At 37.5% G+C, this 26586-nt stretch overlaps 1 protein-coding gene across 1 annotated transcript; it reads left to right on the plus strand.

Annotated features, from left to right (window-relative positions):
• The first annotated feature begins 335 nt into the window (after positions 1-335).
• LOC140168573 (nuclear transcription factor Y subunit alpha-like) lies at positions 336-26586 on the plus strand. The gene is made up of 9 exons (XM_072191974.1): positions 336-436; positions 4191-4349; positions 7198-7377; positions 11826-11969; positions 12571-12661; positions 13413-13504; positions 14050-14223; positions 15402-15551; positions 24611-26586. The coding sequence occupies exons 2-9, from the start codon at positions 4203-4205 to the stop codon at positions 24749-24751; spliced, it is 1119 nt and encodes a 372-aa protein (XP_072048075.1). The 5' UTR covers positions 336-436; positions 4191-4202; the 3' UTR covers positions 24752-26586.

Genomic DNA, 26586 nt, shown 5'->3' on the forward strand with positions numbered 1-26586 from the left:
CATTTATATACACCAATGGCAAAAAGTAGAAAACTTATGGCTTGAAAGCGTTTTATTTAAAGTCCCATGGTCCCAGCGAAAGTATAAAAAAATAAAATTGTGTATAATCCCTTAAAAGTGAAGAATAAGTCGTTAAAATTCGAATCACTCCCCCCCCGGCTGGCCAAAAAAAGTCTCCCCAGCCCCATTTTACCCTACCCGTGACCCTATTAGGGTCCATACTCAGCCCCTAATTAATTATTACACCTTTAACCCCACCCCTGAGAAACTTGCTAGACCAACATGTTTAGACAATCCCTGCCACAACTAATAAATATTCATATTATGCTAATTTTCCGCAATATACGTTGTGAATGTATGCAGTCTTTCTTCCTATTCGTTGTCTGTACAGCAAGTGTTGCGACCGCAGGACCAATCACAGAGGTTGAGATCCCTTGTAAGTTGCCGATTTTCTCATTCTTTCTGATGACCGACGTAAATATTGGTCAATGCTACATGTAGCGGGATTTAAAAAAAACAAACTGAATCAAGTTAAAAACTTCAAAATGAAGCGAGAAAAGATTACAAGGTCAAGCCGGATAAGTGGTAAAATTATCTTTTGCTTCGTGAAAACAGAAATGGCGGCGCGCCTTCGTAGCACAAAATTTGCGTTAGTTTTTGTCGCGATAAATGTATTGTCATTTTCATTGATGTTGTTTATCGCCACATCCGTAGCGATTTACATTTTGTTTAATTAGTTTCTTGCTTGTTATTTTAGGCAACTGGTCTTTGCCATAATACATTATTTTACGTTAAAATGATACCCGATTTTTCCGGAGAAACCATGGCGTATTTTATCTTGTCGGTGCTTGTACTGTCGTCATGATCGTGTGTACACTCAATAGAGTCGATAGCTCTATATCTGGTTCCATACAGCAATACGCAGTATTGCTGTCTGGTAAGCAGGTACGAATTGAGACGTTATGAATTGAGACGTCGGAGCCGGTCAAACACAGAGGACTAGCCTACATCCCGTATCCTACTATCACTCAAACAAGCAAATCTCTTCACGAATTCACTCACCTTGCGATCCTACATCATCGGGGTTGAAACAAACATCTAAGTTTCCAAAAACAACTTTGTCATTCCTCAAAACTACAAGTAACTTCATTAATAAAAATTGAAATCATACTATTACCCGTTATTGAAAATTTTGTTCGATTTATGTGAACCAAAAGAACGCACGAGTCGAGTTCAGTTTACCAAAATGGTAGCTCCTGCCTCCTGGTCACCTCAGATATGACGTCAGTATCAAGCTGCTTATTAAACGGTGGATCGGATTGGTTGAAATCAACGCCACGTTTTTGACCTTACAGGGGTCAGAGATATGCATATTCATGTATGAAAACAGCGATGCGGATATAGTATCATCACCGAGAACTGAGAATTGCGACATTTTCGATGTTTGTACCGGGGAATTTCAGACACGGAGACTCCGCGGAGATTTCGAAAAATTCGTCCAAAGGTAACCAAAGGGTTGGGGATCGCATTTTTAACTATCACTAAATGTTTCGGAATTGAGGTCGGCTAAAAAGTAGACAGTTTCGGGGACTGTAATTGGTGTAGATGTCACATTTTGAACAGTGAGCGATAAGTGACCAATTTCATGCTCAGCACAAGTGACTATCTTTACACAGGGTACGATAGCTCTGCCCTGGCAGTGTTCAGCGATCCACTGCTTTAAATTGCTTTTCGCTGTTTTCATGACACGCGTCACGCACTGCATGCACAATGCTGGGGACAGGATAGTGCGTGCAAGCATGAGCACGGGTAGTGTTAAATTAATTGTTTAAAATATAAATCTATAATTTTAGGTTAGATATTTAGTCATTGATACCCTAGTTTAATTTAATAATTAGGGGTTCATTCATATATTTTCATGACTAAACGATTGTTTATGCGGGCCGAGGGCATAAACAAAGTTTAGTCATGAAAATATATGAATGAACCCCGTTCATACATACGCAACATTCTGCTTCCTGTTATTTCCCTCCAAAACTAAAAATACCATCATTTTAAACTAAAAAAAACTACCAGTTCCTTATCATTTTTTAACAGTTTCTCCGTCGCTAATTGTAAGAAAACGTTTTCTTGCTCAGTCCATCGTGCTTGGGACGGCGTGAACATCGCGTACATCACTCGCTTTGCGTAAATAGCTCGCGAACATAGGCGTGTAATATCCTACTCACGAGCGTCCATCGGGTCTCGCGTGGCTTGTCTATGACGGGATAGCCTGGCATACACGGTGTTTATGCCCGCCTATCGACCAATCACGCATGCTGTTATATAGCGAGTATGTATGAACCCAAAATCTGTATCAACTGAAATGTTGGGGATTTAAGCTTGTTTCGTGGATATCTAATGAAAAATGTCATAAAATGGGCTAGCCCGCATGGCCCGGCTTGGATCACGAAATACTCCTTTAACTTAAAGTATGGATATTTTTTATAAGGAATATCAATTTTGCATTTTTACTCGATCCCCGTTTGATTATTCTCAATTTGAACTCCAAACATGCCATACATGCATGCATGATACATATCCGCGCAACACAAAACCTGGCTATCCCGTATCCGGTACCATACCGGAAAATTAATTAGAAGAACTAAAATTAAATTTACGATTTTGTACTTGCCAAGCATACCACGCTAAACGTGCCACGTTCGCGTGTGACGCAAAGCATCACCCCTCGATAGATATGTCCACATTGCTTATTATAGAGGGCGACATTCAATCCAAAAAGTTTGGACCACAGTAGCTCACAGTCAATGGCTTAACTGTGTAATCCCCATAGGGAAATACAAAAATTTGAAATTTGGACACCAGAAACTTGCGAGACGTACCGTAGTCTAAAAAGAGCTGGTACGGTACTAAATCCTTGATACAGAAGTCAGCATGCAGTGAAAGTTAGATTCATAAAATAAAATCGCCTTTGTGTAGTACATGCTTCTTTTGTACAGTAAGGCAGTGTAAAAATGATGGCCGCAGAAAAGTGCAGTTTTTTAAAAACCGACATTTGCCCATAACTTCGCTAATTTTTGAGCAACAGACATGGTTGACCCCTCATTTTTTAAGTTAAATAATCACCTTTTAAGCAAAATAATTTCCATGTGAAATATCCTACTTGAAAATTTTGTGAACATGCCTACCCTCGATGCCACAGATTTGGTTTGGACTTCTATGACTACATGTATGTGGACAGACTGAGACTGTACCTGATGATACACAATATTAAAAGGAACTACTTCAGGGTCGAAATAAAATAAAAAGAATGAGATCAGGCCTTATATTAAGTATGCCTGGACCAGGAGCTAAAATGAGCTCCTGGTCCCAAAGATGGCTCCTGGTCCTATAGTTTGTAGTGTAAAATATTGGATACACCAGGAGCCAAAACTGGGTAACCATGTCCATGCCCATGGGGTAAAAAGAGCCTGCTGGGTGCCTGGTTAATATAAGCCTTGAATGAGATATTTTGTCACAAGAATGATGGGCGTAGTCAGCTGGTAGTGATATAGCGAATTGACGGGAATACGGCACAGTTGTTTCTGGATGCCGCCAGCCGGACCATAAAGATTATCAATATTGCATACCTTTTTGATTGGATAGCGACATTTGCACAATATGTGGAATTTGAGAGCACATAGGACACACCAAATTGCATTCTGAATACAAGCAATGTCCTGATGAAATCAAATCATTTTGAAATCCGCGATATAATACTAATTTTATGGCAAATTACTAAAAATTTATATTTGACATTTAAGTAAATCTAATAATATGTACGGTACTGGAAGTGTATCCATGTAGCTGGGAGGAAAAGCAGTCCTTCATTTGAAAATATTGAATGTTCGTAGAATCGTATTGAAGATACACATTTTATTCCCAATTTAGGTCTTTTACTGGGTAGTGGCAGGGGGGGGGGGGCAATACTGGTTTGCTGGTAGAGGGTTCACTGGTTCAGTAAATTCAATCCTATGGTTCCTTAAATCAGTGGCACTGCTTGTCATTTATCAACATGTAGTTTTACAAGAAACAAAGGTATACACCATAAACTGAATTGTTATTAAGATCTTTCAAACAGATACACTGATAGAGATCATTCGCATTTCAAGTTCAATCCATGTTAGTATATTTTGGTTTTCTTGATCTAGGAATTTACGGCAATGGACGCAACCAACGTGACCACACAGCAGAGCCTAAATGCAGAGCAGTTAACAGCTATCCAAGGAATCCAAGCCCAGCCTACGACACAGCAGGGTCAAGCCAGCCAACAGTTACAACAAGTGTTATTGCAAACATCACAAGGACAGGTTAGCGAAAATAAATGGCCCCTGGTTCCATCCATCTCAATTTTAGTTGACACTTTAATCACAATACTGGCCCCCTGGATAGTGAACCAAACATATCAAATTCAAAGCAACTAGTGCTTGTAACTCATTCAGCACATCTTTATTTTCTTGTCCCTTGTAGATTGGAAATGGTCCTGGGTTCCTAGGTATATTTGTTGAACCAGGTGCCATTTTTAGGTTAAAGTTGCCCCTATTCCAACACTCCTTATTTTCACTCAGGCTGCAAGTGAGGGGGTCTTTAATCTTAGAATGGATTGGGGGCAACAACAAGACATTTAGTGCTATTGCAAACATCAGAGGGGAGTGGTAGAGTCTTGGGTGAGGTGTGGGAGCGATAAGGGGCTGTGCAATAAATTATGAGCACCAATCCCCTTAAGGGTACTAAACCCTGGCCAATTTTGTGCCTATTTTTGCATTTTTCTCAAAAATTATAGCACATTGGTGACAAGTAAGATATGTATATTATAGGGGCAAGGACTACAACTACTGCACTGGAAATTTTATTTCAGCACAGACAACAGTTGTGGAGTTACAGTCAAAAATGAGGAAAACCAATATTTGATCAATAAATCAATAACTACCTGCCTTGAGTTGCTGAAGTTTCAGTGCAGTAGTTGTAGTCCTTGCCCCTATAATAATATACATATCTTACTTTTCACCAATGCGCAATAATTTTTGAGAAAAATGCAAAAATAGGCACAAAATTGGCCAGGGGTTTAAAATTGTTAAATTTCCAAACGGTGTGCCAAAAACTTCTTGCACCTCTCTCGGCCTGCCAAAAATTGCTTGCCCTCTGCCTGTCAAAATATGTTTGCCCCACCAACCAATTGAGTGACTTTGGATCCCAAAGTCAAACTTTATTCGTATAATTTCTGTTTATTTTGTAACTCAATTCTATCTAACTTGGAGAAAATTTTCAGTATGCATTTTCCAATATGAGATGGTTTTGAACAACAGTGGTAGCATAGGTTATCTTACTGGGGTGCACCGAGTTTAAAAGAGGGGGCATAGGTAATTTTTCCTTAAAAGTTTCAGTGGGATTTTTCAAAATATTCACTTCAATGGCTTATGCCTCTTTTATGCTATTTGTGATGTGATGAAGCAAAATGAGCCAAATCCGACTTATTTTGCTTGATCAAATCACATTTGCAATACTGGTACTGTTGACTTTCTTACACTGAGCACAGACTAAATAAATGACATCTAAATAAAATTAATATCACATTTTTTCTAAATTAATATCAATTACCAGTTGATATTTTCAGAAAGACTTTAAAAACTCATCTGTTTAAGATTGCCTATGACAATTGACTTCTATTTATTGTGACTGTTTTTATAATTGTGTGTTAATTTTTAATTGTTCAATGTTTGCGCCTCGGAAAAGGTTGTCTAGATAGATGGCGCATTATAAATGCATTATTATTAAAATGCATTATTATTATTAGTATCAAAAGAGTCTGTCCTGTCAATATCACATTTGGTCGCATGTCATAAGTTGGGTACAATTTCCATTACATGGTCAAAAATGACAAAAAATGAATTTTTTGATATGTTGTATATATTGACAACCTCTAACAATTAACACCACTTTTAACCTTAGCACATGCTTAATTTGTGAGATAATGCTTAATTACTAATTAATTAATACACAGTCGTCTATGTAAATCTCAATTTTCAAATGCATTTTTCTCAAATCGGACCTCAATTACAAAAATGACTGTAAAATTTTTATTTTATGCAAGAATGTCATCAGATTTGGAGGATATGTTCTCAATACATTAATGCTTGAAATGAACTATTTAAAATAATTGTACGTATGTTAATTACATTGTGGAGGTCAATGACCTTTTTACAAGTAATTAGCGAGATGGTTATTCTATTGTTGAGGAAATGAATATCAAGAAGAGAAATGTACATTAGCATATTGCTAAAAATACTGAAATTCAACTAGGGTTTCATTAAAAATGAAAAAAAAGGAACATATAACCCTTTAAGGTGGTACTACACCCCTTGATAAATTTGTGAATATTTTTGCATTTTTCTCAAAAAATAATATCACACTGGTAACAAAAGTTTATGTATATTATAGGGGTAAGGAATCCAGTTACTACACTGGAATGTCAGTGACTCAAGACAAGCGGTACATTATTTATGATAAGAAAAGAGGTACCGCTAGAATGTACCTCATTTCTTAACATAATAATGAACCCCTTGTCTTGAATCACTGAAATTTCAGTGAAGTAATTGGATTCCGTGCCCCTATAATATACATATAACTTTTGTTACCAGTGTGTAGTTACTTATTTGAGAAAAATGCAAAATTAGTCACAAAATTTATCACAGGGTGTAGTACCACCTTAAATAGTTAGTAATTGTTTTAGGTGTACAAATTCAACATTCAAAGCTTTCAATACATCATACCCTCACTAGATTTGAAAAAGTAACCAGTAGTTTTGACATGCTGACATGTGAATTTTCACCTAGGCCCTATTGCACACTCCCGCATCCGCCTGCTCCACATCCGCCTGCTCCTCCACCCCTGGCATTTTTCATTTCAACTAATGTGATTTTTTTACTGAATAATATATAATTATATGCTTCAGTAGACTGAAAGAGTATAAAATTAGGCTTAAAATGAGGTATCAACCACTGCTGTAGGATATGGGGTTACGGAAAGCCAATCAAATTTGTATCGCAATTTTCAGAAAAGTGTAATCCCTCCACCCTTTTTGCATACCCAACTTATGACATGCGACCATTTATACAATTTTAATTTAATAATTTTCCAATAAATTTGTCTAATTTACAGCAATTGGTTACAGTTAGTGGAAATCAGCTTATTTCAGGCGTCGGTCAACCCATAACAGTCCTTGCTGGTGGACAAGGAGGGGGACAAACAGGACAAACATTACAACTTGCTGGTGGACAAGGGCAAACATTACAACTCGGAGGTCAAACTTTACAGTTGGCAGGAGGGGGAACACAGCAGGTAAGCTATCCAGTGCCACCAATTTAAGTTAATATCTTTGCACGGTCTCTAAATTTTCTCTTTCTTAAAAGCATATTATGCATAATGGATTGCATTTGTCACCTGCCACCTTGAAATGAGCGTAAAGTTGGTAGTTTTGAAAATGCACTGGCTACTGCGTTGGTGATCTTTGTTTCCTTTGTGAATGGCCCATTGTGCCCCAATTCACAAAGGACATACAGACATACTTCTGGCTTAAACAGGTGCACGGCAAACAAAGCCATCAACTCAGTCAGCCTGGATGTCTCGAAACTACACCAACTTGCGACTTTAAACTCATTTTGTTGTGGCAGTCATAATTATTTGGTTCGATTTGGGCTATTTCATGTTAAGTGTGCACTTTTCAAAATGGTGCTTCAGCATTTCTGGTTACCTGAATTTGGAATATTATATAATGTGGGTGATTTTATTAGATGGGTGTTATGGAGGAGAAGCTACAGGAGCATTTTCATTAAATTCTGACAACTTTTTATATCAGATTTTGCATTTACATGCATTTTTAACACGTTTCTGGAGTCACACTTCATATTTTGAATGTCTTGTGAATGATTTCTTGGGAATATAAATAAGCCTCCTTAGTAGCTATTGCTTTGGTAACAAAGAATGAAGCATACACAATGCAATGCAAGTATAAATTGGTCCAGTATTGCGAAAATTATGACCATTTTGTAATTATGTAGATTCGTGTTAAACAAAAAACCGATGCCCTCTCCAAAACAAGTACTATCAAAATTGAAACTAAATTGGTAGTTCCTGCCAAAACTTGCATAGATGTAGAATCTTCAGGGTGTTCCGCTATCATAAAACAGGACAATTAGTTCTGAGGATATTTGTATAAAATATCACAACCTGTCAGTTTTGGTGTCTTGATTCCGCGTTAAAACTGTGTCCTCTCCAGAACAGGGGTAAATCAGCAATTCACACAAAACCAAGGGTAAACGTTTCACTTTATTTTAACAAAATTAACCTTCTCCTTCCCTCTAACAAGACAAGGCATTAGTTTTTAATCACAATACTCAAAGTAACCAATATCTGATGATATCATGTTGTTAAACAGAATGTCCTCTCCAGAACAACCAAAAACTGTGGTCCGTAACAGCTTACAAAAAGCATGTACTTTTATTTCAAGTGAATGTTTCATCTAGATATTGACAACACATCTAAAGTGAGCATTTGTAGTCAGAAACATCTATTTTCAAGATATGTTTTGATGGTGAAAGTGTGGATTTCATGCCTCACCAAATAGCTGTGACCTGTGTCTGGATTTACAGGAGCCTTCATTAAAAGTAAAATACAAGAGATGGTATGCTTTTTAGCAGTATTTGTGTGTAATAACATCTGATGAAAACTTTTAGACTGATGAAGATAAGTATGCTGATTGAATATCAGTGAAAAAAAGTGAAAAACTGATTGTTAAACAAAATGTCCTCTCCAGACACTCATACTAGGGGGGTGTGTTATTTAGCAAATTTCAACTTTTTAATATGAATTGCAGTTCAAAATATGGTATCAACATTGTAAATCAAGAATATGAAAGAATTTTATTCAAAAAAGATTTCTAACCCCCCTGTACATGCCCCTTGAACATTTTGAAACAAGGTTTCCGAATTCGGCAGGCTTGTATACTTATTGCATGTAGCAGACGACGTTAATGGAAGTTGAAATGGCTGTGAACACTTGATTAAAGTGCTTTTCGCTAAAACTATGGGTTGTGTATGTGGCCTTCTTGATTAGCTAGCGTGATATTAGTTCTATATGCAGACATTTGAGCAATTTTGGACATAGGTTAGTGTGGTGTAAAAAGTGAGTAGGTCTATCTTCGTGATCTTAAGAAGCAGCAAGTGGAGTAGAAACCAATTTAAATATTTTAAAATTTAAAGATAGACTTTGTCATCATAGATCAAACAACTCATAATCTAGGTGTAGAAAGTCTTATTGATGAAAGGCTGGATTCTGGGTTTTATGTCTGACCATCTCTTCTGTAATGGTGTAGGCCTAAGGTCCGTATGCACAAAAGATTTAGACCGGTCTAAGTGGAAATGTGGAATTAAGTTCCATCAGGAATGGTCTTTTACTCTTATTTACTTCATAGAGTAGCTAGAATATTCTATAAAGATTTACATAATGTTCAAAAATAATACAAAATAGCATAAGAAAATGTAAAGGAAAATGTCCCTTGTCCTGGGACTAAATTCCACTTAGACCAGGTCTAACTTTAGACCGGTCTGACTCATTTGTACATACGGACCTAAGAGTCATACCAAGCACGAAATTGAGAACAGAATAGGTATAGACAGGATAATTCCCAAGAATAATAATACTCAACTATATACTGCCTCATCCTCTAGCAGTTTGACTCAACAGGCACTTGGTTGCATCCGAAGTTAAGAAATCATGGAACAAGTCCAATGAATTGACATCCACATTTCCCAGTGAGCCTGAAGCACAAACACTTTAATGACTTAACATATAGGATATAACTCTAGCTATCTAGAACATCTTCAAAAGTAGGCCCTATATGAACACATACTTGCATATACATTGTCAGTGCTTCTTGGATCTGGACTCCCTGAAACCCATATATATCTTACTATACAGGAGCTCTGATTAGTTTACATCATAATTATAGAGCCATATTTTTCACTAACTAAACTTCAACAGTTACAACCTACTCAAAACTGATACCAGCCTTTCATCAACTTTATGATGACTAATTACGCAATGATCCCAAGAACCTTCTTAAAACATGAATATACCAGCATTCTCCTTTGTGTCAATGGACAGATTCCAGCAAATCAAGTACATGTATGATAGTAACATATTATGATAGGCCTACTCATTGAAAGTAGCAGAATCCTTCTCATATATGAAGCCTTTGTAGATAAAGATGATCGATCATGTCTTCTTCCAGGTTTCAGAAGCAGAATGGAGACAGTTTTACCTTTGGGGAATGTGATCTTACAGCTGAGCATGCCATAGGCCTATCTTCCATGGATCCAGAGAAGCTTGACAAGCCTCCGATCCAAAACCTTGCAGCTGTTTGTATCTTGAAGATATATGCAAGCTAGGGTTACAAGTCTTTCACTTCTTAAATTAAGTGATGTTTGCAATTAAAAGATCATAGAAAACTCTGTGTGAAATATAATGCCGAAAACCTTAACCTCTTTGAGGAATGTGGTCTGCAACTGGATTAACTGACTTCAATGAAGCATTATATTCTCTTCTAGACATATAAAAAGTGATATGTATCCTCCAGCTGATAAGCTGTTTATGTTATTGTCAACACATTTGATCAAACTCAGCATTTACAATACAAAATAATTATTAAATAGGCTCAAGAATCACAATTTCTTTCAGTTTCTATGATAACCTACTACATTAAGCAATGTTCAAGGCTGTCGAACTCGGCAACCTTGTTACCCAATCTTCAGGGGGCATGTACAGGGGGGTTAATCTACTTAAATTTATTTTTAATGATCATATTCTTGTTTAGTATAGTCAATACCATATTTTCAGCACCAATTCATAAAAAGTTGGAATTATCACACCCCCCTACATACGTTGGAAAGCTCAGAAAACACAAGTTCTACTGAAAAATATGGGAATTTGACAATATTTAATTAAAACACATCAGAACTAATATTTATGATAAGAAAAATGATACACAAGAGGATATACTGTTATAATAAAGTAAGAGTTTCATGTTTTTTCAACAATCGTTTAACTTGCTTCTGGATTTACAGAAGCCCGCACTTTAATTTTTTAACAAAAAATGTCATATAGAATGATTAAAAAATGTGTATTATCATCTGATGAACAATGTAAACAAATGCAAATAATTTTGACCCATATATTATTTGAACCACATAGCACTGAAGTGGTTAGGTTAATGTTGTTTTGTTAAACAAAATGTCCTCTCCAGACGCCATGCATTTTCCTATTGAAGCTTTAGTGATGAATTTAACAATGTTATTGATGATCCCACGCTCTAATATTTTGGAATTGAATTTGGTACATCATGAAGTTCTAAAAATCATAGAATTTTTATGAATTTAAGGACTTCTAATTTTGACCCTCTGTGGGACTCAAAGTGTACACTTAACGTGAAATAGCCCATTTATAAGTTTAAGTTAACTTTTTAAAAGTACATGTTCATGGATTTATTTTTTTTAGGTCCCATGACTCTGTTGGGCAGTTTAGACTGTTTTGGTCCCCCGCCACTTGATAAGTATGGTGGATTGATTACAAAAATATTCTATTTATTTATTTATATATTATAAAAATGGTGTATGTGAACCAAATAATCTATTTTCCATGGCCTTATGTCACACAACTTTGGTGATTTTATCTAAAATTCCAAAATGTGAAGTTTTAAAAGTTTTATTATATTTTCGACTGATTTGTTACAGATTCAACTAGTACAGCCTCAGCAGGTGCAAATACAGCAACCGAGTGGTGCAACAACAACAACAACAGCATCAACACAACAACAGCAAGTACAACAAATCGTAATACAGCAGCCCCAGCAGCAAAATCAGAACCTAGGCACGCAGGTACAGAGGCATTCCATTGGCTTCTTTAGTCAACAAATTATATGCATTCAGTATTCATGGCTCACTAAAGATCTAAAGTTCAATAATAAAATTGATAGCATGTCGTCAGCCTGCTATGATAATTGCCTAAGTCAAGTTTTGTAATTTTAAGAACAAGATCACTTCTGATTATCCATTTTCATTAGTCTCATTATTAGTTGTTCTTGTGCAAAGATTGGTGAATAAGTATGTTTAAATGCATGCTTGAACGATTTTAGTTCTTGTTCTCAAAATTACAAAAAATGACTTTGACAATTATCGTAGCAGGGTGGCAAATAATGGCAATGTTAGATTGTCTATGCCCAAATCAGAGTGGAGGGCATAAACAATGGCCATGCCCTCAATTCTCAAAAATCTCTGGCACAAGGCAGTAAAAGGCACCAGACAAACTGAACACCATCTGAAAATATGGGATCTTATTTTGAGGATTTGATACAATTGTGACCATGATAAATAATGTGCCTTAATGTTGAGAACAAAAGCATAACTTGGTGGAGCAGTCGCTTTAGCTAACCTTAAAACATTGTAATAACTTGTTGTTTTTGTTCTTTTTGTATCAAAGCAACTGCAACAGTTAGTGACAGCAGATGGGCAAACAATACTATACCAGCCCATAGTGGGCGGAGATGGAACTGTTACATTACAACAGCAAGGTGAGATACATATAGATAGCTATAGTCAGTCTGAGAGCAACACCATGTTGGATTTCTCAGTGGCAGATTCAAATCGCGTAACTAATCTTGAAGGTCATACACACGCGCGAAGAAGGGCAATTTGTCCGTACGCTGACGACGCAACCGCGTAAACGCACTAATTTGAATCTGCCATTTCGATATCCAACATGAAATGAGACACACTATATACACAAGCAAGTCCATATTATATCTGACCTCAAAAAGTATAATTCAAAATGTCCCATCATGAACTGTGTATAACTTAAAGAGCTGTGAGACTTTCATCTGTTGTTTCTTAAATATGAAATATATAATATTCCTCTTTAATGAATGCCTCCTCTAATAAATGCCCCACATATTTTTGGAAGTAAAAGTGAATGAAATGCAGAAATTGCCATGCCATAGCATGTAGGTAAGCTTAAAACTGGCATTTGTTGGACGTCAAGATCGCCAAAAGTGGTGGGAAACAATTTGCGAGAAAACTTCAAAAGGAAGTAAACCATAAAGCTTACATAACATTGATTTTTTCATCCAAAATTTACTTCTAATAAACGTCCTCTTTCTAAAATGTCGCACCCTGGGGCGTTTATTAGAGAGAAGTTTTCCTTACAATTCATTGTGCTTGTTGGCATCACATATGTACTATACCAAGTTATATGTCATCCTGTTGAAGCAGTATCTTTAGAATGTTCTAGTACTTAAAGACTTGTTGTTTCTGTTTTATAATTAGACACAGCAACAGCAACAGCAGCAGCTTCTACAACTGGTAATGCATCTAATATCTTAACAATGCCTGAAGGAGCTGGAGGCAGTATTGTCATGGTAAGATGGCTTTCTTGTCTTGCTCTTTTTGTTAGTATGAAGTACTTTTTTTGGGTGTCATTGACCAGAGATTGGCATCCCATTTGGGGTTACAACCTAATTTCAGGGATAGTGAGGCTTACAACTTACAGCAGGTCATCTGGCACAATTGTCGCATCCAAAATAAAAGTTGGCAACTGCTGCCTTACCCTGTAACCAGGGGGATGGATGCCCTCCTAAATTGCCGAATGCCCCCAAAAGGTCCAAAACTTATATGAAAAAATCAATTTTTTCAAAATCTGCCCCCCACCCATCTACTTTTTCAAAATCAACCCCCCCCCCAAAATAAATTCTGGTTACGGGCCTGCTGGACACAGAGTGGAAAGACAAATGGGTGGAATCCAGGGGCTTGCCTATATTTGCCAAAACAATCGATTTCATGATTGAGGTGATACAATGGCCTTCTATGAATATGGATCCTGGGGACACATTGGAAATTTGTATGTTATCCAACTCATCCTAATCTCTAAACAATAAAGTGATTCCCCAAATCTTTGTTTAATCAGATGGTACCTGGTGCAGGTGGCGTACCTACTATGCAGAGGATACCATTACCAGGGGCAGAGTTATTAGAAGAGGAGCCACTCTATGTCAATGCTAAACAGTACCACAGGATATTGAAGAGACGACAAGCACGGGCCAAATTAGAAGCAGAAGGAAGGATACCTAAAGAAAGGAGGGTAAGGCAATAGGAACAAAGTAGTTCGATCTTTCGATCGACCATCGATGCTTGGTCGATCCTTATTATTTATGAAATCAATTAATTTATTATTGTTAATTGTGATAAAATAGTAATTTGTGCCTGAAGGGATATTGGCCAATTTAAATTTAGCGTTAATTCTGATTAATTAGTTGATAGTTCATTAATAACAAGCATCGAAGCAGCATCGACGGTCGATCCAAAGATCGAACATATTTGTTTCTGGTGCCTAAGGAAATGCATGCAGCTGTGAAGCTGACTTTCTCAAGGCAACTTTAGAACAGTGATCAAAATCTAATCCTAACCTCTTTATCTTAACCCTAATATTAAACCTACCTTAAAACGTAACTTTCAGGGCTACAAAATCCACAGTACCAAGATACCCAGAAACAAAAATTAAGAATATCCTAAGATACTATTTTCAGTGGCTTGGACAATTTTCTGGGAACACCATCATCACTCTTAAAAAGTCTGCCAAAAATACACAAATACAGGAGCTAAAATGCAACTGTGCCTCAGCAAGGTCAGCAAGTAACTGTGATGAGAAAGCAACACTGCATCAAACCCATTAACTTCCAGGGGTGCTTCCCTCTGGACCCCAGGGCACCACACCTGACCTGTTAAGGCTTATGCTCTGCCCTCGCAGAAAATTATTCCAAACAGCAGTCCAAGTTCCCAGAAAGGAAATTATTTCCTACTGCCTTACTAACCTTAATCCTAATCAACCAATCCAAACCCTAAAACCTAATCCTAACAGGGGCTCAATTGCATTGCACTTCATGTGAATAAAAATTAAGATTCTTGCAAACCACAGAATTGGAAGAGAACCAGGACTTGACCATGATCTTGATACAGGCATGAATCAAAAATAGTGGGTATTCGGTTTCCCTCAGAATGCACTTGAGGCAAATGAATGATGGCAGGGTTCGATTTAGAGGGGTTTTACATGCACAGATGCATGTAACATTGGTTCTATGCATGTAAAATTTTGCCTGTGCATGCCCCATATTCATGAGATATTACTATCAAATTGGTCTTATTTATGATTGTTGATAGTTTTGGTAGAGCAGTTGAACAAACCATTTTCTACAAATAATATCTGATAATCACTGATTCCGTTATTTTAATCCTGTTCTGTTATTCTCTTATTCTATGTAGAAATACCTCCATGAGTCAAGGCATAAACATGCAATGAATAGAGTGCGTGGCAATGGAGGGCGCTTCAACGCGGGTGATGAGGACGAAGATGATGATGGCAACATTCACATACCACCACCAACCATGGTTCCAATGCCCAGTATGCAGCAGGTTAGTATATAATAGGGAGAGCAAACATAAAACACAGATTGACCTAGTTTATATGGCTTATAAAGGGAAGCAGTTAATGGATGGGTGAGCAGTTAAGGCCAGAGTAAGGGGAGACACATTCGTCCACGCCCGAATTTGAGATTTCTTGATATTTATCAACACTAAGATGTATTCTTTCACTTGAAACTGATAAAATACAACTTCCTAATATTTACTTGTATTTTTGCTTGATTTATTTCACTCTTTTCAACTCTAAAAAGTCACATGGCTCAAGACAGCTTAGTAAATTGGCGGGAAATAATGAGTCGGCAATGCGCAAATGCGAAATATTGTGATTACGTGCGCGATTCGCGTCGCGTGACGCGTCGCAACTCTGCGCTTATGCCCAACGCAGTCGAGGCGCATTCGGTATGTTGTTAACGCCAGCAAATGTAATGTAAACAAAACAAAAATTTGCAGTGAAAAACCCACTTAGATTTTTTAATTATTTTGCATTTAGGCGCACTAAAAGCAGACATTATAGATTCATTGGTGCAAAAAGATGCATATTTAGACCATGCACCAGATACAGCTTTTACAAGCGTGAAAGACTTGCCGTTTTAAAATATAAGGACGTTTTGTGCATAATTTTGACATTTTTTTACTAAAACATCGATTTCTCCGAGTTCATTTTTAACAATATTGTACGATTTTTGTGACAAGATAACTCGAAAAATATGCAAGCAACAGGTAAACCTTTTGCACTATCGTTTAGAGCACATCAAAGTCTAGGGAAGGTTTTCTCATTTTTTCGAAATATTTGTTTTGAACAAAAATATGCACCATTATGTGCAATTTTTAGCTTAATAGAGTGACAAAATTGCTTTTTTCACATGTTTTTGCAATATTTGAAAAATAAGGCGAATTTCAGAAAAATAAAAAACCTTCCCTAAGTTCATGTCTCTTCTCGATGAAAAACTCATTTTTTTTTACTCGAACGAATTTTTTTAAGTTGTCACAAAAAATTGGGGTAAAAAGTGCATTATTGTGATTTTTTCAAAAACTCGAGATTTTTGAACAAATCTGACGTCACCATGGGATTCCTTGACTCATTTCCTTTCCAAAAATGTATAGTTTTATATACTTTGGACATACAATTCAAAAATAATGATGCTCGAAAAGGTCCGTGTTCTCTCCCATTACTCTGCCCTTAAATAAGAAATGCAGTATACTGTGTTTTTAACAGAGATTGTACTTTATGCTCAAGGAATGACTAAATATTTATGAAACATGTATTGTATGCCATATTTTCCCTAATAAATGCCCCTTACTATTTTACAATGAAAAAATGTCCATGTCATATCATGTGAGTAAGCTTTTTGCTGGCCATCACGATCAAAATTCAACTTAAACATCCATTAAGTTTATTGCCAAATTAAATTAAGAATTTTTTAATCAAATTCTAGAATAAAAATGCACTTTAATTGATGTAATATAATTATGGAAAATACACTATTTTCATGGTTGTTGGCATCGCTTCATTATTTCACTATTTACTAGGATTCGCTCATAGCGTCGATCATAGATTGAAATTACACACCGGCTTGCTCTCAACATGACCACAACAGGTATTGTGCGCACTATTTCAACAGCGGGCCATCATGCCTGTTGACAAATCTTTAAAAAGAGACTTTTTTAATACTCATTCGGCATCAACTAAAGCTGATTAGTTATGCACTATAGTTTCTTTCACAATCATTTGGGCTAACATGGTTTTTTGTACTACATACATACCATACCATACTATTGTGCCACTACGAGGAGGTAAATAATACTAATAGGCGAGGCTATAGTCTGATGGCTTTCGGGCATTGTCTGTTGCGACAGACTAATTTGCCGCGAGTACCTTCCACGGGGCGGCTAAAATTTGCTGCGGCAGAATAAGTTGAGAAGAGCAAATCCCTGAGCAAAGCTAATCACCCGAGGCGGAAAATCAAGGCCAAGAGCGGGAAGTCGTAGCCAAGGGGAACAGGAAGTCACTGCGGAGGAGTGAAAATAATGTTGCAACGGAAAGTCACCCTCAAAGACGTCGGACTATAGCCTGGGCTTCATATAATATACTCTGTTCCTTATTTCCCAAACCTCCTACTATCATTTGGAATCTATTAAAATGATATTTTCCAGGGACATATTAAAAAATACTCTCAAAAGTTGTTGTCTTATGTTTCCTGGGGTCGATTTCATTAACATATGCGATTGTATTTGTAAGTCAAAACCTATCGTATCTCTAACACAGAACTCCTATGGTAGACTTATGATTGCCTTTTACTTTCAATGCATATGTAAATTTATGCTATAGGCAAAATATCCAATTCTCGATTGTGCAAAGCAATTTGGGTTGGTACCATGGCACAGATATTTGTGTCGAGCGCCCACTTAAGGGGGTACTACACCCCTGTGGTAAATTTGCGACTATTTTTGAAAAAAAAAAAAAAAATAATAACACACTGGTAATAAAAGTTATGTATATTATTGGGGCAAGGAATCCAATTACTACACAGAAATTTCAGTGACTCAAGTCAAGTGGTTCAGTATATATGATAGGAAACGAGGTACATCCTAGCGGTACCTTATTTCTTATCATAAATAACAAACCGCTTGTCTTGGGTCATTGAAATTCCAGTGTAGTAATTGGATTTCTTGCCCCTATAATATACATAACTTTTGTTACCACTGTGTTATTAGTTTTTGAGAAAAATGCAAAAATAGGCACAAATTTATCGAGGGTGTAGTACCCCTTAAGGTGCAAACACAGCGTTTGAGAATTGACCAATCACGGTTTTGAAGGTCATGGTTCGGTCATGTCGATTTGTAGGTCTCGTTATCGTGTTATTCCACGAAAAGTACGCTGATGCTGACGCAGAAGGTACATCCTCTCAAGTTCGAGAATTAGATATTTTGCCTATAGTGTCGCCCTCCTCAGAAGCTGTATATGTGACACAATCTGGTCCATGGAGGCTAAAGTCAGCAAATTTGATATTGAGATAAAGGCAAAACTATGCAGAAAAAAGCAATAAAGACATAAGAAAATAGACATCACAGAAGTTCAGAACCAAGTATGCTAGCCCTTTGGTGTTTTCAGTAATGATAGCCCAATGTTTGTATAATTATACTAACTCAATTTCAGAAATGCCTCCTTTGGCCCGCAGCACCGCATGGACCAGATCATGTCACATATATGCATATAACTCAATTTTGCTGCAACATTTGTGTGACTTACGATGAGTTCAAGGACCTATAATCGGTGATATCAGTTGAAATCTATACACCCCCTATGGATGACTTGACACAGTGTAGATTTCAAAAGTTGGCCACCTTAAGTATGATACTGTATGTATTTACGGCAATTTCAATTTGCGATTGAGGGTCGCAGGTGCACAAATGCTTGTTTCATCTCATTCTGCCATCAGAATGAGACATGTCTGTTCTTGATCACCCAATGTAAAATAGCCACAAATGAGTTAATTTGCAGGAAAACCATGTAGGGTACAGGTACCTCAAGTCTTTAAAGCAGGGTTTCTCAACCAGTGGATTTGTGACCTGATTTGGAGCAGGACCTAAAGCAGTTGGTTGTGAGACTATCATGACTTGGAGTGGGTGGGGTGGTTCATGTGACACAATTGGTACGTGTGGCCAGACTTACTATTGATAAGAATTGGGTCACATTCCAACAAAGGCTGAAAGCCCCTGCTCAAAAGCCACACCCTGGGAACATCACAAGCACAGACTAACTTTTTGTATTCAATTCACCATCATCACCTTGTTGCACCTCAAGTTTGGTAGTGACGTCTATGCCTTTGCGGTTGCGCCACAAGCGTGCCGACAAATTGCCCTTGTAAGTGCAGGATTAGGTTGGTTGGTGCTAATCGATACTGCTAATAGCAAAATATGCATGTATGTCACTACCAAATTTAAGTTGAAACAAAGTATAGAAGCACTACCTCTTTCATTTATTTTAAAAATTCAGTATTAGGCGACGAAAAAACAAACCCTGTTTTTGTCTCGCCTGAATGTTCAGGGAGAGACTTAGTAATCACTATGGTGTGTGTGTGTGTGTGTGCGTGTGTGCGTTCGGAAAAAGCTTGTGAACGCGTTATCTTGAGAACCGTAAGTGCTATGATGATGAAACTTTATAGGGGGTAGCATGACCAAAGGGTGTCGACCTGATTAGATTTTGAGCGCAAAATATGGTAATTAAGTACCTAATTTGCATAATTTATGCGTAATAAGCAAAATACCTTGTGAACAGATTATCTGGAGATCCGTATGGGGTACAGTGACGTAACTTGGTGGGGAGTAGCGTGGCCAGATGTTCTCGACCTGATTAGATTTTCAGCGCAAAATATGCTAATTAAGTACCTAATTTGCATAATTTATGCGTATTTGATGCGTATCAAGCAAAAAAACCTTGTGAACAGCTTATCTGGAGATCCGTATGGGGTACAGTGGCGTAACTTGGTGGGGAGTAGCGTGGCCAGATGTTCTCGACCTGATTAGATTTTCAGCGCAAAATATGCTAATTAAGTACCTAATTTGCATAATTTATGCGTATTTGATGCGTATCAAGCAAAAACCCTTGTGAACAGCTTATCTGGAGATCCGTATGGGGTACAGTGACGTAACTTGGTGAGGAGTAGCGGGACCAGAGGTTCTCGACCTGATTAGATTTTGAGCGTAAAATATGGTAATTAAGTACCTAATTTGCATAATATATGCGTAATAAGCAAAATACCTTGTGAACAGATTATCTGGAGATCCGTATGGGGTACAGTGACGTAACTTGGTGGGGAGTTATGTGGCCAGAGGTACTCGACCTGATTAGATTTTCATGAGGTCAAAGGTCACATACAAGGTCAAAGGTCAACTGAGGTCACCAAATCTTTTAATAATTAATTTTCAACTGTGCATCACATATCCCAATAACAGCTTGATCGGTCATGTAATTAAGGAAATATGACGACTTTAAGATAGTCGCTTTTTTTGTAAAGTATAGCAAAGTAGCACTTTCAATGAGTGATAACTCGTAAAGGAAGCATCTTTCTGTTTTGATTTATTTGATGAAATAGTTCTTTGGTATTGCCAAATTTGATTTTTTAGCGCAACATACTTTATCCAATTTCGTGAGGTCAAAGGTCACATACAAGGTCAAAGGTCAACTGAGGTCACCAAATCTTTTAATAATTAATTTTCAACTGTGCATCACATATCCCAATAACAGCTTGATCGGTCATGTAATTAAGGAAATATGACGACTTTAAGATAGTCGCTTTCCATGTAAAGTATAGCAAAGTAGCACTTTCAATGAGTGATAACTCGTTAAGGAAGCATCTTTCTGTTTTGATATATTACTTTGATGAAATAGTTCTTTGGTTTTGCCAAATTTTTGGAAGGTCATTACGGGGTCATCCGAGGTCACTCAGGGGTCATCTGAGGTCAAGTTATTAAAAACTCGTATGGGCATGAAACTTGATGGGTACAGTCAACATTTCAAGGCAAATTTTGGAAGTTCATTTTGGGGTCACCAGGGGTCATCTGAGGTCAAATTAGTAAAACTGTCGTATGGGCATGAAACTTGGTGGGTACAGTCATCATTTAAAGCCAAATTTTTGGAAGTTCATTTTGGGGTCACCAAGGGTCATCTGAGGTCAAATTAGTAAAAACTCGTATGGACATGAAACTTGGTGGGTACAGTCAACATTTCAAGCCAAATTTTTGGAAGGTCATTTCGGGGTCATCTGAGGTCAAATTAGTAAAAACTGTTGGATGGACATGAAACTTGGTGGGTACAGTCAACATTTAAAGCCAAATTTTTGGAAGGTCATTTTGAGGTTAACAGGGGTCATCTGAGGTCAAATTAGTAAAAACTCGGATGGGCATGAAACTTGGTGGGTACAGTCAACATTTAAAGCCAAATTTTTGGAAGGTCATTTCAGGGTCACCAGGGGTCATCTGAGGTCAAATTAGTAAGAACTGTCGTATGGGCATGAAACTTGATGGGTACAGTCAAGTTAGTCAACATTTAAAGCCAACTTTTTGGAAGGTCATTTCGAGGCCACCAGGGGTCATCTGAGGTCAAATTAGTAAAAACTGTCGTATGGGCATGAAACTTAGCACGAGGGGTACAGTCAACATTTAGAGCCAAAATTTTAGAAGGTCATTTCAGGGCCACCAGGGGTCATCTGAGGTCATATTAGTAAGGGCATGAAACTTGATGGGTACAGTCAAGTTAGTCAACATTTAAAGCCAAATTTTTGGAAGGTCATTTCGAGGCCACCAGGGGTCATCTGAGGTCAAATTAGTAAAAACTGTCGTATGGGCATGAAACTTAGCACGAGGGGTACAGTCAACATTTAGAGCCAAAATTTTAGAAGGTCATTTCAGGGCCACCAGGGGTCATCTGAGGTCATATTAGTAAAAACTGTTGCATGTGCATGAAACTTGGTGGGTACAGTTACCATCGGCCAGATAATCGTGCCCAGCCGATAACCGCCAAATTCATTTACCTCTCTACCAACAGTTATCGCAAAAGCAGGCGGTCACAAAAGCAGGCGAGACTCGTGGTTCGAGAACCGCCTTGTATAGGGTATATTGCTGATCCATTAATTATCCTTTTCTGGTGCATTGTGGGATAATCGATCGCTAATTTGCTCCCTTTTCTATCCCACAATGCACCAGAAAAGGATAATCAATGGATCAGCAATATACCCTATGGGCCCACCGACTCGGATTTTGCATTTTGGTTTTGATTTTGATTGATTGATTGACTTTTGACTAAAAAATTTTGAAAAAAAATTCAGGGAAAATACTATACCGCCCAACCCTACTTGAAAAGTCTGTCCGCCTGTAAAACAAGGGGTTTTTTTTTTGTCACATTATGAAAATATATCATTGAAGAATTGGCTAGAAATCGCTGGACCTAACAGGTTTTCTATTAGGGCTCATACAGGAAGGTGTGCGCCATCCTTCAGCTTTCCTATGCTAGCCTTCTTTTATTAAAATCCTGTGTGATTATAACACTGCATGCGCAATTGGCCACTTAAATCAGGAGCGTGCTTTCCTGGGTTGTGCGATGAGCCATAGTCAGTTTGTTTTCTTCCCATTCGTCATGGACCACTTCAAAAGGCAGGGTGTATCACTGATGCATATAATCCATCTTTATAATCCGTTTTATGACCGAGCTTTCCCGAGGCGTGGGCTTAGCGAGGGGAATCCTGCCTTCTTTCTGTGTGAAAGCGTGGTAGGGTATTTCAATATGAGCCCTTATAGAAAATAAGCTTAACTACGGTATGTCATGAACCAGTTGCTGTTGGTATAAATAGGTTGCCTAACCTCAAAACCAAATATTGCCAATCTGAAATTTAATAAAATTGTGGTAATGACCTTTGTAAAACTAAATTTGGTGTATCACATCGGAAAACCTGTTAGGTCTCGTACATTGTTCAACTATAAATTGCAAAAAATGTTTGATTTTTGTTAACTGCCTGCGTCAATGAAGTCCCAACTTATACGTTTGGTAAGCTAGTCATGCATTATGCAAAGTGCAACTAGCGTAGGTGCTGTGCCTAACTGCGTGTATACCATTCTATATCAATCTCCAATGTTGTGAGTCTTGCCACTTAAAGTTGAACAAAGTATAGGATACCAAAACACTTTTTCTCTTTCACTTTTCATTTAAAACATGTAGGAAACAAACTAAAATATCAATGAAGCCCTTAGAACAAAATTACATGTTGTTTCAGTAAAGGTGCAGATCATGATTTCAACATCTTTTTTCAGTATGGATCGATATATACATTGATGACAATATCACATTTGTGCATATCCTCTAAATGAAACATATCTCTGGCGTTAAATTTTACTGGGGCAGTGAGAAAAATATGAGCTTCTTCTGACACCAAAATCTCAGTTTTGATGAAGAAAAACGGTGGATGAGGTTGTCGATCAGGTCACACCCTTTGATGTGAAGGAGTTGAAAATGTTTCTTGTATATTCTTGGTGTTATTTTGTACCGCTGTGGGTTTCGAGCGGAGAGATGAGGTCAGCTTTGTATTTAACATTACTAGTTACATTCCTATAGTGTCATCGATCTTTTGGTTTGTTCCCTTACCACTGCATCATAAGGGTCATCAATCATCATGTATATATACCTTAAATTTCACCTAATGGTGCACATGGGCTCCCTTGAGATAACTGAAATCTTAGGCACAAATTAAAAGCACCCACCCATAAAAATCAGAGGAGTGAGCTCTCTATTTGGATGTGAAATTTGCCTGAAGGTAACGGAGCCCATGTGCCCCATTAGGTGAATCTTTACGGTACCTAACAGGTATAGAGTATACAAATATTGACTGCTATGAGGGGCATGATTAAAATTATAGGCCCGCGGTGATCTCAAAACCATGACTATGCCCGAGGCGTAGCGGAGGGTCATAGTCATGGTTTTGAGATCACTGCGGCCTATAATTTTAACCATGCCCGAATAAAAAGCAGTCAATATTTGTTTTATATACCAAATCTAAAGATTTGTGTCATCTGTTAGGTTAAAAGCATCGATTTTGGAAAGAGAAATTAATAGTTTCAATGCGAACGGCACAGATTACAATCTGCGATTTCCGCGTAATTATAGCGCACACAAAAATTAACGTGTGCGTAATATCATTTTACGCTGGGAGCGACGCACACCGTGACACGAAGAACTATGCCCGGGGAATAGTTACTTTTGCGGGCATAGTCAAAACTATGCCCGCTCTTTAAACCAATCAGATGGCGGGAATCTTAAGATGAGGTATATAATTTCATATATTGTGTGCATTTTGCCATTTGCTGCAGCCTGCATTATTTTACGCTGTAGTAAACATTGAGAAAGAGGATAAAGCTTGAAACAAAGTTGATCATTTTAACTGATATCGTAGCAGAGAAAAGCAAAGGAAAAACTCACACAAAATGCCAGACTGTAATAACTGGCCATTGAAATCATTATAGGAGCAGATTTAATCTACTTTATTATTCTTGTTTTACAGGATCCTTCTGGTTCAGACTCGCTAGGTATCAATTTAGAAGGTATGCTAGAGGGCGCTACAGCAACAACAACATCCGCTCATCAGGTGTTACTTGAGCAAGCTACTGGATTATCAACACAAGCCACCAATGGCTCTGACTGAAGATTCAATGTCCAATTCATGACCAACATAAACATTTGTGGACATCTAAACTTGCATTGAGCCATCATTTTTCCTCATCAATGGATTTAGAATCACTGATGAAATCACCAATTGGAGTGTTTTTTGTTGTTTAATGGAAGTTTCTCGAACTGAAGAGAGACACTTGCAGGGTTTGTGTTGCCTGCATGCATGCACACACATGCCAACACACAAAAGTGAGGGATCTCCGAGTGTCGCTGTAACTTTAGTGTACGTGGCTTTAATACAGTGTTACAGCAACTAGTGTAGCTATACATTTTATGTGCTATGACTTCACATCAAACTTGAAACTTTAATACCACTTTTTATGTGTTTGAATTGTAAAATAACTTCATTGTGTATTATGAGCTTCAAATACCATTGTTATTGTTTTTGTTTATATTATTTATCCAGATGTTTTTTCTACAAAGATACTATTTTCTCTGAGCATCTACAGAAATGTAAATATTAACTTGGGTTTTATACCCATATGGGCTGCAAATTCGGCGAGAATCAAATGTACTGTACTAGGTAGTATTGTGAGAATCAAAATTGATTCATTTTCCTACAATAGCTTCCAGGGAAGTACGGCATTTTCTTGCACTGATATACATGCGTGCCTCTTAATGAGTGACATACACCAGGATTTGTGTTTCCTTCATGAGCACCACTCATGTTGTTGAATGCTTTTTTGATGCGTAATCGGCCAATCAGATTATCGGTCTGTTGTTATGGTTATATCGGCCAATCAGAACCCACTTCCGTGATTGCGCTCTGTATGCTTACCATAAGCTAGAGAGAACCATTCTATCTGGAAGTTAGTGTAAAATCGTGCCTATTCTGCACATAGTTGTTAACTTGACTCCCATAAGATGGGCATGTGAAAATCAATTTTGATTGCAAAATTGCATCCCTGCCCAGTTTTGGACTACTTAGTTAGTGATGTTAAGACACTGAAGATGAGCATTATTAATGAGTGGCATATTAGGCGGGCATATTGACGGCCCAGACGGCTTTCATCAGGCAGGCCAGCTTGTCTGTTGGGCAGAAATTGACCAAAATTGCGCTTTGCAACTATTATTTGACTTCAATTTGATTTATGGGCCAAAATATCAGTTGTACATTTTTGCTTACAATCATGCCACTAATGTCATTTTTGGAGCAGACTCAGGGAGAAAACCTGACATTTTCTCCTACAGATATGTACAGATTGCACAGACTAATATACTCTACTGAATATCAATATACCGAGCCAAAATGATGCTTACCATGAACATATTTACAGCTGACCCCAGATAGGCTTGCTGATCTAATTATTTAATTATCTAATTAATTGATCTAATTATGTAGATTTAGCACTTATCCTTGTAATTTGAAGCAAACATGACTTAAAATGGCACTTCGTAATCTACAGCTTCATCTCCCCCAACTTGCTCCAAAAAGTTGCGATTTTGATACCAACAAAACCTAGGACTATATAATAATAATATGTTTATGCGCAAAACTTCTTTCAGATTCGGTAGTTGACAAAGACATCGTCCAGTTTGTATTTTCTTTCTGTCAAAAGACAGCAATTACAGCAGCCTACTTGCAAATTTGATGTCCAAATCATCTAAAAATTGGCAAATGATCTTTGTTTGTGGCTATCTGTTGAACCATATCCTAAAAAGAGGATTCTAAAATCTTGAAATGCTCCTTTAAAGGAGTATTTCGTGATCCTAGCATCCTCTTTTTATGACATTTTTCAGTACATAACCACGAAAAAAGCCTATTCCCAACATTTCAGTTGATTCCGATTTTGCGTTTGCGAGTTATGC

The sequence above is a fragment of the Amphiura filiformis genome, chromosome 13 (assembly GCF_039555335.1).
Source record: "Amphiura filiformis chromosome 13, Afil_fr2py, whole genome shotgun sequence".
In the NCBI taxonomy this organism is placed as follows: Eukaryota; Metazoa; Echinodermata; class Ophiuroidea; order Amphilepidida; family Amphiuridae; genus Amphiura; species Amphiura filiformis.